Raw genomic sequence first — 17,236 nt, forward strand, 5'->3', positions numbered from 1 at the left:
ATTTACAATATTTTTTCCAAGTGTGAGCACAATAAAGTGTTATAGTTGAATTAAACTGAAAGAAAACAAAGGAGCAAAGATTACAACATATCTAGATTGTCATCTATTGAAACAGACATGGGCACACATTCAAGTGTCTGAGATATGCACAAATATTAGATAAACTTTCTTCTTCAGCAGCGTAATAAAGCCCCATGTGTGCCTCTGTCAGTGTGTAAATTATGGACCATTTCCAGGCGTCATATACATGGAACACCTATTGAATACAATGAGAATCCTGCATGTGAATTGATGTACCCAGTTCAGAGATTATAAGGCCAGAACGGATCTGGTGATCACCTGGTCTCACCGCCTGTATAGCACAGACATAGAACTTTCCCAAAATAATTCCTAGAGGATAGCTTTTAGAAAAAGCTTTTAGAAAAACACCAGGACACTTAGTATATTGTTAATCGTTAATTACTCTCACCATTAAAAAGGTATGCCTTATATCCAGTCTGAATTTGTCTAGCTGCAACTTCCAACGATTGGATCATGCTCTACCTTTCTCTGCTAGATTGAAGTGCCCATTATTAACTATTTGTTCCCCATGTTGATACTTACAGTCTATAACCAAGTCATTTCTTAACCTTCTTTTTGTTAAGCTAAATAGATTGAGGTCCTTGAGTCTATCACTATAAGACATGTTTTATAATCCTTTAATCAGTCTTGTGACTCTTCTCTGAACACTCTTCAATTTATCAATATCTTTCTTAAATTGTGCACACCAGAATTGGACACAGTATTCCAGCAGTGGTTGCACCAGTGCCAAATACAGAGATAAAATAAACTCCCTACTCCTGCTTGAGATTCCCCTATTTAGGCACCCCAGAACTGCATTAGCTCTTTTGGTCAAACCATCACATGTTCAGCTGATTATCCACCACAACCCCCAAATCTTTGTCAGAATCACTCACTGCTTCCCTTTTGTAACCTTCAGTCCTTCTGAGTGACAAAAACGTATCAGTATAGGAAGTGGAAAACCGAGTATCTTAATGGAAGAATACAAAGGCTGACAAGCCAAAAATTTCACCATATTACTTAAAAATGACATTTCTATCAGCATTTTCTTAAGCCTGAAGTGCAGTGCACCTGTAGTCATCCACACCTACTTACATCAAAGCCAGGCTATTAGTTTTTTTTTAATTATTCAGATACATTCCTCTCCCATGCTCCCTGAACAGTCTCACATCTTGGTGCAGTCAGTAACAAAGAAACTGCTCAGTTCCCTATTATGATACACAGATGTTTTTGGTTTCTCTCTCCTCCCGTTATTTCCTTAGGAAGGATACTTCAATTTTATACAGCGCGTGTTTACTCCGACCAGCGAATCGATGGCGCCGGATACAATTTGTATGAAATAAACTCGGCGCTTAATTATTATTAGTTAGACATCACCAGCGCGTGCAGTACGCCAGGAAAGACGAACTGACTGAATAACATTATTCCCCAAAATCCACTGACGGGTTCCTAGCAAAAGTAAAGAATTCTTGTCCTACTGGGAGCCACATTTTCTGTTGCCATGTTTCAGAGTAGCAGCCGTGTTAGTCTGTATCCGCAAAAAGAACAGGAGTACTTGTGGCACCTTAGAGCCTAACCAATTTATTTGAGCATAAGCTTTCGTGGGCTACAGCCCACTTCTTCGGATGCATGGAATGGAACATATATTGAGGAGATATATATACACACCTTTTCATGCTCTCTGTATGTGTATATATATCTCCTCAATATATGTTCCATTCTATGCATCCGAAGAAGTGGACTGTAGCCCACAAAAGCTTATGCTCAAATAAATTGGTTAGGCTCTAAGGTGCCACAAGTACTCCTGTTCTTTTTTCTGTTGCCAGTTCAGATTCTCTGCTGACCTGTGTGACTCGCCCCTTAATATAAAGACAAACCCAAATCTGTTGAAGACAGGAAGGCAAGTGGCTTGGTGCTGAACCCCAGGTCAGCAGGACCATCAGACCCAGCATAACCCAGAGCTGTCCACACACACACACGGTTTCCGAAGGGCCAAGCAAGCTCCCGCAGCCTTGACAATGCAGCCGGGCTCCGCCCAGCCGCTCAGCAGGGCGAGGCGTGCGCGGGTCGGGCCGGGGAAGCCGCGTCGGGGCTGCGAGTGCCGCTGCCCGGCCGAGACCGGGCAAAGCGCCAGGCTGCGGGGCTGGCCCGGCGGGGCCCGGGGGGCGCGGTTACCTATGGAGATCTCCTGCGCGAAGGCCAGCGAGATGAGCAACAGGGGCAGCCCCACGGCGATGCAGGTGACCAGCTTGTCCAGCGCCAGCTCCAGCCGCAGCCCTTTGTACTTGGGCTCGGAGGGCTCCTTCAGCAGGAAGTCGGAGAAGACGTACTCGGTGGCGATGTGGGCGATGGCCATGGCGAGCGCGGGTCGGGTCGGATCGGGCCGGACAGGGGGCGCCCGGAGCGCCCGGCACGCAGCCTGCCCCGCTCCTTTCGCTTTGCTTCCTGCTCGCGCCTGCCCCCGGCGGCCCGAGGCGCCGGCAGCAGCGAGACAAGCCCCGGCCGGCAGCTGCAGTGCCCGGCTCCCCGCCCCGCGCTCGCTCTTTGTCTGGCTCGCGACTCCCCCACCTCCGAGTGGGGCCGCGGCGGCGCCTCCCCCTCCCCAGCCAGCGCGCTCGGGTCTCGGGACCTTGAGCCGCAGCCGGCCCAGCGCGGGAAGGAGGCGGGGCCGGGCTCTGCCCCGCGGCGGGCAGCGGGAACCGGGGGTAGCTTAGGCTGTGACCCTCAGAAAGGGGGGGCGGTGGCAGGATTGGGCCCTGCTGGCTGGGCGCACGGGTAGGGGCGGTGGCAGGATTGGGTCCACCCAGGAGTGGCTGAGGTCCAAACCCTAGCACTGTCCCTGTGGCCCTAGTTTAGGGTGACCAGATGTCCCGATTTTATAGGGACAGTCCCGATTTTGGGGTCTTTCTCTTATATAAGCTCTTATTACCCCCACCCCCGTCCCGATTTTTCACACTTGCTGCAGGGGAGGGCGGCCGGAGCCCCGGGGGGAGGGCAGCGAGCCCCAGCCGGGGCTCCGCTCTCCCCGGCGGCCAGCCCGCTGCGGCTCCGCTCTCCCCGGCGGCCAGAGCGCCGGGGGGAGGGTGGCGAGCCCACCCGGGGCTCCGCTCTCCCCGGCGGCCGGAGACGGAGTACCGCGCCGCCCCCCTCCAGGTGCCCCCCCAAGCACAAGCTTGGTGGGCTGGTGCCTGGAGCCGGCCCTGGTGGGAGCGGAGAAGCAAGCCAAAGATCTCATGTGGCGGAGATTAGAGTAGAGCTCTGAGGGCCAGATTAATCCTCTGCAGATAAATTGTGGCAGTCCCCACTGAATTTAGGCCAAAAGGTGCTGAGCCTCGGCACCTCTGCGCTTGGCAGTTCACAGTCCCAGCACCTCTGGGCTTGCTGCATTAGTTATGAATGTAAAAAAATTACATGAGCCCCAGCACCTCTGTTGTTACAAATTAAACCCTGGGTTACTCCCAGTGCTTCTTACAAGTTGCATCCTGTATTTGTACTGCTACGTGACTACTCTCCAGCCTGTAATATCCAATAGAAAGTATGTGGAATGGCAACTAGCTATGACTGAATGTTAATAGTTTATTTGTACAGGGAGAGAAAAGAAAATTCCCCCACCTAAACCATCTGGTCTCTGGCTTCAAAGGTCCACTAACTTTCTGTGGGAATTTTTGTTTTTGGATTGAATCCAGTGAACTCCATCCCCTTGTGTTTATGGGATAACTCCTGCTTTCTCCAGAGCCAGAGGGCCCAGGAGGCATTGGAACCAGACTGCATATGTTACCGGTTCGTTGATTTTTAAGGGGCAACCCACTTTCACATAATAAGAATCTCAGAAATTAATGATGAAAATGACCAATATGTCAAGTGCTCTGGCATGCAGAACCCCCATTCACTTCAACTGAAGTTCCACATACAGAATGTTTGTGGGATCAAGATCCTAACAAGTCAGCTAACCCACCCTCCTTGTCAGTGTAGGATTGTAGCAGCCACTAAAAGGCAGGGATGGTATCTAGCTCTGCTTTTGTTTGGAAAGAGCCTAGCACATTTGGGGCATTACCACAAGCTAAACAATGAATAGGTAAATAAATATTCTCCAGTTCCGCTATAAATGATTTGGTGAGAGGGCTTCTTCCTAGGGAGATTAGGCTATAGTCTGACAGAATTTAGCATTAAGACATTTTCCTGATATTCAGCCTAAAATTTGAAGATACAGGGAGACATGCTGTCCTTGAGGGCTTGTTTGGGATTTGCATCTGAAGTAAGAATGTTATGGTAGTCCAGTGGTCGGCAACCTTTCAGCAGTGGTGTGCCGAGTCTTCATTTATACACTCTAATTTAAGGCTTCGCATGCCGGTAATACATTTTAACGTTTTTTAGAAGGTCTCTCTATAAGTCTATAATATATAACCAAACTACTGTTAGGGTCAGGCCGGAAAGCAGGCTGAGCAAGGCTGGAGATCCAGACCCCGGCTGGCAGGAGGTCAGCGGCTGGAACCCCAGATCAGCAGCTGAGGTGAGTGGAGCTGGTGGCTGGTAGGGCTGAGCAAGGCTGGAGGCCTGGACCCTGTCTGGCAGGGGGCCTGCGCTGGAACTCCAAGGGGAAGCAAGGTGAGTGGGGCTGCGTAGGTGGGGACGGCAAGGGGCCAGAAGCCAGACCCCCAGAGCAGCGACTGAGCAGCTCAGCCCACCGCTACTCTGGGGTTTCCACCGCTGGCTCCTGCCAGCTGGGGTCTCAGCCCACTGCCAGACTGGGGTTCCTTCCCCCAGGCCAGCAGCGGGAGCTGAGTGGGACCGGCGGGAACCCCAGAGCGGCGGAGGGCTGAGCAGCTCAGCCAGCTCCCGCTCTGGGGTTTCGGCCACCGGCTCCTGCCAGCCGGGGTCTCAGTCTGCTGCCAACCTGGGGTTCCTTCCCCCAGGCCAGCAACGGGTGCTGAGTTGCATTGGCGGTGGGACCCCGGCTGGCAAGGGGCCAGCAGCGGGAACCCCAGAGCGGCCGTAGGTTGCCGACCCCTGTGGTAGTCCAACAAAGCTCCTGGAGAAAACTGGAGCAGTCAATCCCATATTGCTAGGTGCAGTACACACATGCAATAAAAAGTCAGAGTCTGCCACAAAAAGCTTACACTCTTAGCATATGGTGAGAGAGAGAAGATAACCAGGGAGGGAAGGTGGGGAAGGACAAGATAACAGTGAAACTATAGTGTTTGGTACATTAACAGCATGAAGCTTTGCAATGATGTTGAAGGCATTTTGGAATACCCCATCTCTGTTCCACCACAACCACCCAATTCAAATAAAAAAGAGTTCCTGTATTAAAGAAACGGTCAGAAGGTTCATACAAATGGTAAACTTTTTATTATATAAAAGGCTAAATTATACCATTCAGATATTTTATGATTCTGTTTTAAACAGCAAACATATGGAAAACAGAAATAAAAATACCTAAATAATGTTGATTTATTTATGGCGCATGATGGGTGAAAGCCTTAACTCTATTTGTGCATAGTACGCAAGCATTCTGGACACATGAATAATATTTAACAAAGAACAAGAGACCTCAATGCTAGTGGTTACATAGTGGAAAGAAACTAGTGTTTAGAATGTCTGTGGTTCCCTGAATGCTATTAGGTTTAGCCAGCTATAAAGGAAGCTTTAAAAGTAATGATTGAAGGAGTGTTTGTGGTACAGTGTACAGTAAAAGCTGTTTTATGCGGCACTTCACCAACTGGAAAGCTCTATAAACCAGCATTTCTGATCTTCATTGAAATTCTGGTTTATAGTCTGGTTGGTGTGGAGCCAGCAGGTGGTTGGGGCGCAGGAGGGGGTGTGGAGCGCGGGCTCTAGGAGGGAGTTTGGGCATGGGAGGCAGTGTGGGATGCCGGATCTGGGGGGCGCTCACCTCGGGTGGCTCCCCACAAGCGGCGACCTGTCCCAGCTGCTCCTAGGCGGAGGCGCAGCAGGCAGCTCTGTGCACTGCCTCCGCTCGCAGGTGCCACCCCCACAGCTCCCGTTGGCCTTGGTTCCCAGCCAAGGGGAGCTGTGGAGCTAGTGCTCGGGGCAGGGTGGAGGCAGTGCATGGAGCCGCCTGCCATGCTTCCTCCTAGGAGCAGCCAGGACAGGTCGCCGCTTGTGGGGAGCCACCTGAGGTGAGTGCCCCCTAGATCCAGCACCCTATACCTCATCCTGTGCCCCAACCCGCTGCCCCGAGCCATCTCTCGTGCCCCAACCCGCTGCCCCGAGCCATCTCTCGTGCCCCAACCCCCTGCCCCAAGTCGTCTCCTGTGCTCCAACCCCCTGCCCCAAACCCCATACCGCACCCAAACGCCCTCCCAGGGCTTGCGCCCTGCACCCCCTCCTGCACCCAAACTCCCTCCCTCTTATTTAACCATCATTTTTCATTTACCAGCACCTCCCATTTCCCCAACATGCTGGATAAAACAGCTTTTACTGTAATTGCTATCCTAATTCTAAGCCCAGTCCTGTAACTAGCTCACACAAGTCATTGTTACTGAAAGACTTCTTGAATGAGTAATGGTTGGAAGATCAGGCCTCTTATCTAGGAAGTTTTTTGTTTTGCTTTTTAAAGAACCATAAGAAAACAAAAGAATCAAGGAAACACCGAGAAACATCCCGCACCTCAAGGATTTTGTTTAACACCTTTTATCTGTTGGTGATCTGGGCATTAATCCAGAACACCATTAACCTACATTCAAAGTGACTGTCAGTAAAGTTCCCTACAAGGGCGTAGCATATTTTTAAATACAGAAGAGAAAAAATGACGTTATGCACCAAATTGAATTTACACTGAAAATCAAACTCAGTTAAATTATTTCACAGATAAAAGACTGCTTTAGTTCTGGAGTTCATCCACCAGGGTTGTAGGTGATATGACCATCCTTGTGGCAGGAATAAACAATAGCTCATTCAAAATGAGCTGTAAACATTCAAGTATCACTATATATAAGGCCTGATTCTACCACCCTTGCTAACACTGAGTAAATACTTAACTTCCTGAGTAGTCTCATTGAAATCAGGGAGTAAACTACTACTCAGTGCAAGTATGGGTCACAGAATCAGGCCCACAATAAGCAGTAGTTATAGAACCAGATGACTTTCTCTTTAGTAACCCAAGGCAATATTTTTTGCTGTGTTTTGGGGGCCTGAATTTTAAAGATATTTAGGCACCTAAAGATGCAGACAGGCACCTTGCTACCTAATTCAATGGTAGTTAGGCCTCTAAGTGCTTTAAAAAAATCCCAGAATGCCTATCTGCATCATTAGGTGCCTAAATACCTTTAAAATTTTGGCCCCCAAAACATAGCAATCTCATTTAATAGGATAAAGGAAGAGAACTCTTAAACTTTTGGTAGATTCAGTGGGCCAGATTCTGTTCTCAGCCTGTATCAATCCAGAGTATCTCCAGTGAATCAATGGATTTGTTCCAGATTTACACTAGCACAAGCAGAATCTGGCACACTGAAAATAGCTCAACATAGAGATCCCATTATGCAACTGTTTTATCACAGAGGCTATGGGCCAAATTCTGCCTTCACGTACACCCATGCAAACCCATTGCACTCAGTGGAAACACAAAGATGATGAACTGAACGTGAAGGCATCATTTGGTCCTGCGTATTCCTTTTTAAGACACAAGATTCTGTTAAAATCTCTTTAAAGTCAATATGTTTGCACACATATTTGGGAGTAATTCACAATTAGAGCTGTGTAAAATTTTCAATATGAAATCAAAGCCACGCAAAACTCACCTGTTTTGGGTTCATTAAGAGCTAGTGTCTGGGGCCTGATCCAAAGCCACTGAAGTCAATAAGAGTCTTTACATTGACTTCAGTGGGCTTTGAATCAGGCTCCTCCTCCTGCTCACATTAACTATAGGGGAAGCCCAGTGAGCCCTAGAAAGTTAACCCATGTGGGTCAACATGTTCACTGAGGCTTATCAATCTTTTGAGGGAATCTAGGGCCAATAATAGGTTTTCATAAAAAGAAATGTCTGGGCTTTATTGTGGGTTTGACTAGGTTTCTCAGTGTCTTTTACTGTTTATTTGAACCAGATCTCCAAGCACAATGAACATGAACTGAAACAGGAGAAGAGGTTTGCATGAACCCTTTACCCTGTTGAGTTTCTCATTGCTCAAGTCACAACTCAATTCAAATTCTAAAAATAAAATTGTTTGACTACATTTTAAAGCATTAAAAGAATCAGAAGCTTAACGCATTTTATCAGCTCTCGGAGCCAAATCCTGCTTGCCTAACTCAAGTGAGCAATCTCATTGATATCAGTGGGACCTCTCAAGTATAAGGGCAGGTCTACACTACTGCTTATGTTGATATAATTTACGTTGCTCAGGGGTGTGAAAAAGCCACCCTCTGAGTGATGCAAATTACACCAATCTAAGCCCGGTGTGTCCTGAAATTAAGCGGGTAACACGGTTGGTGGGAGACGCTCTCCCGCCAACATAGCTATCACCTCTCACAGAGGTGGAGTAATTATGCCGATGGGAGAGCTCTCTCCCGTTGGTGTAGAGCGTCGTCACCAGACGATGTAGCCCTTCTAATGTACACTAGCCCTAAGTCTGAGCCTGCTCCCATTGAATTCAATGGCACAGCTCACACTGACTTCAACAGAGCAGAATCAGGCTGCAAAGACAAGCAGGATATGGTCATCAGGGCCTAAGCTTGCAGCCTATGTCACACGTGACTTACGGCTGCAGGATTGCGTTCTGACTTTGTAAACTTCACAAACATATATCTTTCCTCAATATGCCAACAATATACAATGAAATCCAACAGAGCTCCATAAACGGTCTCCAAAATATAGATTTACAGGGAATCAGTTGGGAGCGCACACTTGCGTTGCACAGACCTGTAGTGTGTCCTTTTTCTCTGACAAGTGATAAGGATGATGAGGATTAATATTGTTGCCAGAAGAACAAGTCCAACAGAAAAAAGGGCTATGAGCGTTGAGCTAGCTTCTCCTGCACCCAGAGCTTTGCCTAAGAATTTGATTCCTTCTCTGTCATCACCTGTCAAAATGAGAAGTAGCATATGAGAAATCTGTACATCCATCGGCTTAAGTTTATATTATTTAAATAAAAGGAATCCATACCCTTTACAGGAGCCCGGTGTTTTACATTAATTGAGTCATATGCTGTGGTTGTTACTCCTCCTTCTAAAGGAACTTTGTTATCTGTGTAAAAAAATTAAAGCTTACTTAGGCTGAAAACAGTATAAAGAAGCAGATTTTAGTGGTCTGAGAAAACAGTAAATGCATCATTTATTCCGCCTGGGTAACTCAAATAGAAATTCTGATTAGGCCAACAAAGTTTCGTGCAGAGATTGCCAGTAGCTCGGGTAGTTTTAAGGGCAAAATTTCCCTTTCTTATGTAAGCAGAGTCTGAATGAGCTCTCCGCTGATATCTAGTGATGGGCTGTGGAAGAAGACTTCAGGAGCTGATCTCATTTGCATGGGCACACCCACCCTGCCTAGGTGCTCAGCATGATGGGATTGCTTGTCCAAATGATCACTTTTGGCTGGTGTTGGATCCCCAGTCTCCTTGTTATTGGGGCAGGAGTAATAAAGGATTGTTCTCCTTGTGTGAATTGAGGGCAGCAGAACTGTACTTGGCATAGCCCTATGGAGGGAGTCACCCTGAACTCAATGGCACTTGCTAGGTAGGGGACATGGGTTCCACAGCCTAGTGAGTTGAGCAAGGCTAGGGAGTGGGATGTGTATTGGGGGTGGGTCTGGCTTAATGGCATTAGCTGAGTTTTCTTCTCTCCATTGTGTAATAAAAGAGCTAATTTAGATTTATTTGAGAGTCTTGTGATATGCTACAGAGCTGAAATCACTGATACCTACATCTAAGTATTAGATCTGCTTTGGGCTAGTGTGTCTGATGCAAGAGACTACCCACTGTACACCAGCAGTGAGGCTCCCGAACAAAGAACTGCAATCATTGAGAGTTGTGTTAAGTGGTGGGCTCTGAAGACATCTTGGTGAGTGGCCAGCAGGGTGGCTGTTGGAGAGGCGCAGTGAGTGGCCAGCAGGGCGGCTGGTGGAGAGGTGCAGTGATTGACAGGGTGGCTGGTGGGGAGGGCCAGAGCAGAGCCCTGCAGAGAGGTGTGGTGATTGGGCAGCTGGCAGAGAGAGGTGGCGAGTGAGTGAGCAGTGGAGCATGTAAAGTACCTCCTTGCCTTCCCCCTCCAATCAAGGCAGGAGGTGAACTCTGCAGATGCACCTCTAGGTCTGCGCTGACCAAGGATAGCAACTGTGAGTGTGGTGCAGAGAAGGGATGAGGGACTTTGGGGTTGCTGGACTTAAGAACCTCAGGGGAAAAGGACACTGCCCAACTTACTTGGGGTTGGGTCTTTTGCTCATGGTCTATGTTTATGAATCCTGTTTGCGGTGTTTTCCCGAATTAATGCTGAGTTACTTCCTTCGTTTTATTAATTTTTTTTTGCTACACTCAGACTCAGTGCTTGTGAGAGGGGAAGTATTGCCTCTTAGAGGCGCCTAGGGGGTGATGTGTAATTGTCCCAGGTCACTGGGTGGAGGCTTGAGCTGGTTTTGTGTTGTATTGTGGAAAAGGAACCCCTAGATACTGAACCCGGCCCTTGTTGCTGCCAACTCTGACTGGCAGAAGGGTTACACCTATAAATAGCAGAGATCTCGGTTGCATTAGTTCTGCATGTTTTCACTCAAATCAATAGAAGTTTCACACCCAGAACAAGTGCAAATTACAGAACTGATTCACATTGGACAGTGAAGGGGAATTTCAGCTTAACCCTTAAAATTACTGTGGGCAAAATCCATTGTGTATTCCTCCATCCCTTGTAGAGTGTGTGTGTGTGGGGGGGGGTACAGCAGCCACTGAATGTGCTGTAGCAGCTGTGGAGCACCTGGTCAGGGGAGGCTTTCTTTCCCCACACCCTGTGGACATTCCCAGAGCACAGTATCATTACCCCAGCTGTGGGCAGGGTTTGCCCGATAAACATATTTCCATGTAAGAAGAGTTTATAATTTGTCTTTTTACCAGAAATGAAATAAAAATGTTCTCCGCTTGTAAGATTTCCAAATGACTTGATGGGAAAAGCTCTCAAGCATAACATGAATTAGATGGGCTTGCTTTTGCATTAGCTGTGTACTCACAATTCCAACTGGAAGCAATGGGCATTATTCACTGGCAGGACTGGGTCCAATGTCTATATCTAATCTTCTTCATCACCCTCCCAAGGAATTTTTCCAGCTCACTTGCTATAGGTTTTTACTTCATTTTTTCTAATTTTCTTCTGTGTTAAGAAAGTCTTTAAAGAGCAGACAGCTTTTCTTTAGGGCTATATTTTCAGAGAAGCTCAACACTAGAGATGGTTGAAAAATAATTGCTTTTTCCTCCTGTGGAAAGTTTTAAGTTTTGGGAAAGTAACTTGACACTAATTTGTCCCTGCACCAAAATATTTCAATTCTAAAATGCCCCCACAGTGCCTCATGCTCTCATTCTCCTCTATATGCTGGGCTACCTGGTTGGACTACATCTTCCATGATGCACCTTGGTCTTCCTTGTAGGTAAGGGGAGGCAGTGCCTCATGAAAGTCACTTTGCCATGGTACAACATGGTAGATGAAGTCTGGCAGGGAAACCAGGCTCACAGACAATGGGAGCATGAGGCACCTCGACTACAGTTCCCATGAGGCAGTGCGGCAGCATTTCAGAATAAAAATATTTTTATGTTTGACTGAAAACAGGTGTTCAGTTTGTTGACAAAAAAACGGAACTTTTCTATGTAAAACAGGCACTTCGGAAAAAAATAATTTAGTCAAAACCCCAATTTTCCATCAAAAAAAAGTTTTGACAAATTTTCAGTCAGCCCTAGTCAACATGCAGTAGCTCCCATTTAGTAGCTACATGTACCGTTCTATTGGTGTTTAAACTGGAAGCTCTCAATCTAGCCATAACTCGAGGATCTCAGCATCTACTTAAGGATGATTCCAAAACTCAAAGCTGACGTACACAGTCAAATGGCAACTCTTCTCTGTGCTAACGGCCCAGGCCAACACTGGATGAACTTGTACCACACCTAATGAGCGCTTGATCAGACTGACATTTAGGCTACATTTGCCAGGTATGAAGTCAACATTCCAAAACAATCACTTTGTATCAGAAGCTGTGACAATGATTTATAAAAATAGGCTGTTAATGTACGGTCAAGAGGCGTTTAAAAGAAAATGAGTTTAGAACAGAAGTACAATGTTCTGAAGCTGTGCCTCCTCCCATTTGACATAAAGATAGTGCTGTGCATTTACAGGGACTTTCATCAGAGAGGCTCAAAAGACTTCAGTTACTGAGGACCAGATTCTGCCAGCCTAATTCACAGAGAGCAGTCATTTACTCTTACAATCCTCTGCTCTAATTAAAGAGCCACACTCAATCCAGTGTAAAATTCTCTCTAGTTTTAAGGCCTGCTGTAATGTTAAAATTGTCATGTGTCCATTAATTTTTGGTGCCTCTGTTTCTGGGAGCCCAACTTGAGACACGTGGGCCCAGATCTACAAAAGTACTTAAGCTCCTAGCTTACGCTGATTTCAATGGAAGCTAGGTATCTAAATACCTTTGTACATCTGGGCCCCTGTGCCTGATTTTAAGTGCTGAGCTCCTGCATCTGCAACTGACTTCAATAGAAGCTGAGGAAGCTAACTGGGTCAGTTTTAGATCTCACTCTTGCATGATCTAATAGATTTTGTTCATCTCTAATTGCTATAACTGTATGCGCCATATTCACTAGCTGCTTGTCTGGTTTAGGCTAGTAGAAACTCTTGTGATAATCCCTGGTGGCAAGACTTGTTGCAGGAGCAGGTTATGGTGACACAAAGCAACTTCAGTTCCACCTACAGGAGATATAAAACCAGCACAATCCCAAGAGTGGTTCTCTTCAAGCAGTACCCATTCGAGGAGCTCTTGTGGTTCTCCAAGAGATTTAAAATTTGCAGAGGGCAGCAGTGATAACACTGCCTGTTCACACTGCAGTGTAGGTCCACTCCCTGGAACCAGACATTGGAGGGGCATGGAAGCATACAGTAATTTACTTATCCCTACACTGGCAGTGATGACCCAAGCCTTATGTTTCTTCCCATCTGCCATTTATCTGAACAGTCGTAATACCAGTGCACAGTCATGAAATGGCATTTTCAAATACTATACCTGATTTGCTGATGGTAAAAGTTGTCTCCATGCCAGCATGAATGTGGTCAGCTACATGACAGTGCAGAAGCCATGTTCCAGGGTTATCCGCTATGAGTTCGATTGTTTGAAATGTCCCAGGGAAAAGGTCATACACATCTGCTCTGTGATCATTATCCGTCTGGGGCAGACAAAACAGCATCATGAAGACTTCCGTTACTACACCTGAAACAACGCATTCATGTTCTGACTAAACTGTAAGCTTTTTGGAGCAGGGCTGCCCTCCTTGTTATGTGTTTGTACAGTGCCTAGCCCACTAGGGATGGGGCCCCGGGGCAATACAGATTAATACAAATGATTTCAGGTGCTACGTTAGCAACATCAATGATGCCCTAAAATACCACACCATGGTATTTGTTTTAAACCAAGCTCTTTAAATAGTTCTTTCAACACATAAATACAGAACACAGGGCTTCACTGAATCCTAGAATAAGCAGGTGAAATTCCCACTGACTTCAATTCGTGTGAACCATCCTCCATTGTCCTGTAGTACATGCACACCTTAGCTATTGATATTCATTTATATTTTACCATACAAAGGCATATGAACCATGAGCTTTACAAAATTCTAACTAATTCCACAGTATTCACATGCAAATCTCCCACTGATGACAAAACGTGTGTGTGTGCAAAGGCTGTGGGATCAGGCTAGAAGCTAGAAGTTCTTGCAAAAATTTCCCATCAAAATGTAGATTTTACTTTGTTTTTACCAACCTTGAAGATGAAGGTCTCTGCGTGGAAATGGACTGTATGGATATCGATTTCATTTCCCATTCCTATCAAGTACCAGTTTGTGTTTGCACCTTCTTTCATTGTTAGCCCGTGGAGATTGTCATACAACCTCCCATTAATTGCTGAAAGAATTACAAAGTGAGAGTGATTCACACTAGTGGACTAAATGTGTCCAGTGAAGAGACAGAGTGCTGAGGGTGCTGAAGAGAAACACCAGTACCATACCCTTGTTCTTGCTCTGTCTTTGCAGAGACCAAGGACTGGGTTTTCCATTGTCATGTGTCAATACTTACATCAGTGCAAAGTGGGTGAAAATGGGAAGTAAAACATTACCGAATCAGACTTCTACCCTCACTTAGGTCACTGGTAGCGTTTTACACCCACTTTGCACTCACTGGGCCTGATTCATAACTGCATTACTCCAGTTTTACACCAATGTAAGTCTATTGAAATCCAATGGAGTTATTCCAGCATAAAACAAGTAACAAAGTGGTGAATCAGGGTCACTTTGCTACAGTGCAAATGGCTGCACAAGAAACAAGAAGGTGGAGAATCAGACCCAGGTCTTTAAATGTGAAGGGTTCCTAAAGTTGTTGTTCACATCTCAAAGGTTACAGGCAAAGAGACAGTACAGTTTGCATTTCAGTTTCAACCCAGCACCATAAGCAGTTTTTTGCAATGCATAAGGCAAATTTTAACCTGTCTTAATATAAACTGAGTGAGCGGGCTTTGTACAGGGGACCAATGTGGGGATGGAATCCCATTCCAACTGGGAGTAATGTGCAGAAACAGAAACTTGGTTTTTCTATGGCTGCTGCTATAGCATCCAATCTGTTCTCTCCCCCACCCAGAGGTTTGGCCAGTCAGTTCTTGCCACTTGGCCCCCAGTCCCCAAACTTCATGATCATGCTGTTGCAAAGTGTGCCAACATGGAGCACAACTCTGCAGTGACAGGAGGTCATGGAATGGCCTCTCCACATACACTGGTTGTTTGGCTGATTTTTCTACCCTGTTCACTCACACAAGGGTGGTGGAGGAGGATTGGGCCCTTAAATAAGAACTACAAAGCAAAGTTAATGAGTGACCCAAGACCAGGAATATATCCTGAATGCTTCAGCTATCAGGGTTTTGAGCCATTCAGCACATAACGAAATATAAACTAACTCTTAAGAAAACTTCTTTCAAGGTCCCCCAAAGTCTGCTGGCTGATTCCAGGTTTGTTGTTGATGCCCAGAATGAACCCTTGTTTCTTAGTAGCAATCCGGTCCAATAATGACCTAGTCTACTTCGTTTGTTAAGACTGTACAGCAAGATTATACAATTGCAAGCCAATCTGACAGTCTTCTGAAAGGATTATATTAAAAAAAAGTATTCATTAGTCTCTTGGATAAATTGCTGCTGCAACCAATGAAACCTACATACCATGCATGATGTTACCCTCCAGAAAGTCCTCGGTGTAATTAAAGTCATCAGGACACTTATGCAGATACTTTTCAATATTTTCATTCAAATACCAGGACTCATTTTCATCAAAGACCATGAACAGAAGAGCAAATTCACGGTCAATATCTCTCCTTAAACCCTTTTCATTTAGTATTCCTTTTCTGCAAATTACTAGTGGTCCAACCAAACCACTGTAAGTGTCCTGCAATTAGATTTTTAAAAAAGACATTATACACAGTACATAACATCGCTATTAACCATAACATTGAGCTATGGTTAAATTAATAATTGTTGATAGTTCACATAACATAACTAATACATAAATACAGATATAATATATATCAGTGAGAGCTGAACGTTATATTTTCCCATGCAATAAAGAAATGACTGACAGTGGCTATGCTTCCTGGAGTTCAGGCATAGTTCACAGACCGTCAGGACTACAACATAGTTTTCTACTATAAACTCAAACTTCCAATTTATCTCTGTTTTATAAAACCTTTTAAATAATAGGCATAAAAATAACTATTCCAACTCCAGGAGTTGTAACTGCCACCATCTTGTAAGAAGTAAATGAAAAATTTAGTTTCCATTCCTCACACCCAAAATGGATGATAACGTTTTCTACTACCCAGTTTTTTGCTATCCAATTTTGTTTCAATTCAATGTGCACATGGGAGAGCCAAGCAAGAATGCATGGAGATCTCTGCATGCGGAGCACACATCAGTTCAAAAGGATCAAAGGTCTATCTACACTGCAATCTAGTGGAGCACCACTAGACATACCTGAGGTAGCAAGCTCAAATAACAATAGTAGTGAAATTGTGGCAGCATGGGCTGTACGAGCCCACCTGGGACATTGGGTATGTACTCGAGACGCTAGCCTGTGCTGCTGTGGTTTCACTGCTATTGTTCTTTGAGCCAGTTAGGTTAAAGTTAGCTTGGGAATGTCTACATATGCTGCATTTCTTCTGATTGTAGACACACCCTAAGAGACAGAATTTCACAAGAGCATTGTGAGATGCTGACTCCTAAGCCACTTCATCAAATGTGGCCACTTCATCAAGGTGCCTGAGCTCTTCTGAAAATCCGACCCCTGCCATGCAACAGACTTTTGGTCAAGTGCTGAAAGGCGAATGGGGATCGTCTGCACTGGGAATCCAAAGACATTTCCATCTGATTACTAATCAGTAAACTAGAAGCCGTTCTTCCTCTTAGCTTCATGTATTATGCGTGCTATTTATGCCTGTCTGTTACTGCATTTAGTCGACACAAAAGTCTAACATGGTAACAATGACTTTCTACCTTTTAGATTTTCATGAAGTAAAGCAAAGTCCCACACCTCCACCCAAATTGCCCTGAAGATTTTCTTGAAAATAAAACATTAAAGACCAAATTTAGTCCTGGTGTAACTTCCCTGATTTCAATGGACTATACATGGGGACGAATTTGGCCTTATTCATGCATCATCAGTACGGTTGCAAATCTGTTACGGAGGTCACAGAAGTCACGGATTCCATGACCTCCGTGACTTCTGCAGCAACAGCAGTTTGGGTGTGTGGAAGGGCGCTAGAGACAGGGGGTTGAGGGGTGCGGGAGGGGCACTTACTTCGGGGTGGGGGCTTCCACTGGCATGGCCCCACAGCTCCTAGGCGGCCGCGAGGCTGGGGGTGGGGCTCTGCACCGCATGCTGCCCGCGCCCGCATTTCCCATTGGCTGCAGTTCCCAGCCAATGGGAGGTGTGGCAGCCTGCGC

The 17,236-nt window shown here is 45.9% G+C and overlaps 2 protein-coding genes across 3 annotated transcripts in view; both read right to left on the minus strand.

The window, feature by feature from the left end:
• The window catches only part of PANX1 (pannexin 1), a 72,095-nt gene extending 69,426 nt beyond the window's left edge, over positions 1-2,669 (minus strand). The window contains exon 1 of one of the 2 annotated variants that reach the window (XM_024110879.3): positions 2,236-2,669. In XM_024110879.3, the coding sequence (XP_023966647.2) occupies positions 2,236-2,416 (181 nt within the window). In that variant the 5' untranslated portion in view covers positions 2,417-2,669. The remainder of the gene's footprint in view (positions 1-2,235) is intronic. The other variant, XM_005309147.5, reaches the window with a different exon arrangement.
• Positions 2,670-6,618: 3,949 nt separating this feature from the next.
• Positions 6,619-17,236, minus strand: part of HEPHL1 (hephaestin like 1) — a 57,349-nt gene continuing 46,731 nt past the window's right edge. Inside the window, exons 16-20 of the mRNA XM_008174374.4 lie at positions 15,461-15,683; positions 14,021-14,160; positions 13,268-13,427; positions 9,179-9,259; positions 6,619-9,095 (exon numbers count right to left, since the gene is read on the minus strand). Of these exons, the coding sequence (XP_008172596.2) occupies positions 8,893-9,095; positions 9,179-9,259; positions 13,268-13,427; positions 14,021-14,160; positions 15,461-15,683 (807 nt within the window). The 3' untranslated portion in view covers positions 6,619-8,892. The remainder of the gene's footprint in view (positions 9,096-9,178; positions 9,260-13,267; positions 13,428-14,020; positions 14,161-15,460; positions 15,684-17,236) is intronic.

The sequence above is a fragment of the Chrysemys picta genome, chromosome 1 (genome assembly GCF_011386835.1).
Source record: "Chrysemys picta bellii isolate R12L10 chromosome 1, ASM1138683v2, whole genome shotgun sequence".
Taxonomy (NCBI): Eukaryota; Metazoa; Chordata; order Testudines; family Emydidae; genus Chrysemys; species Chrysemys picta.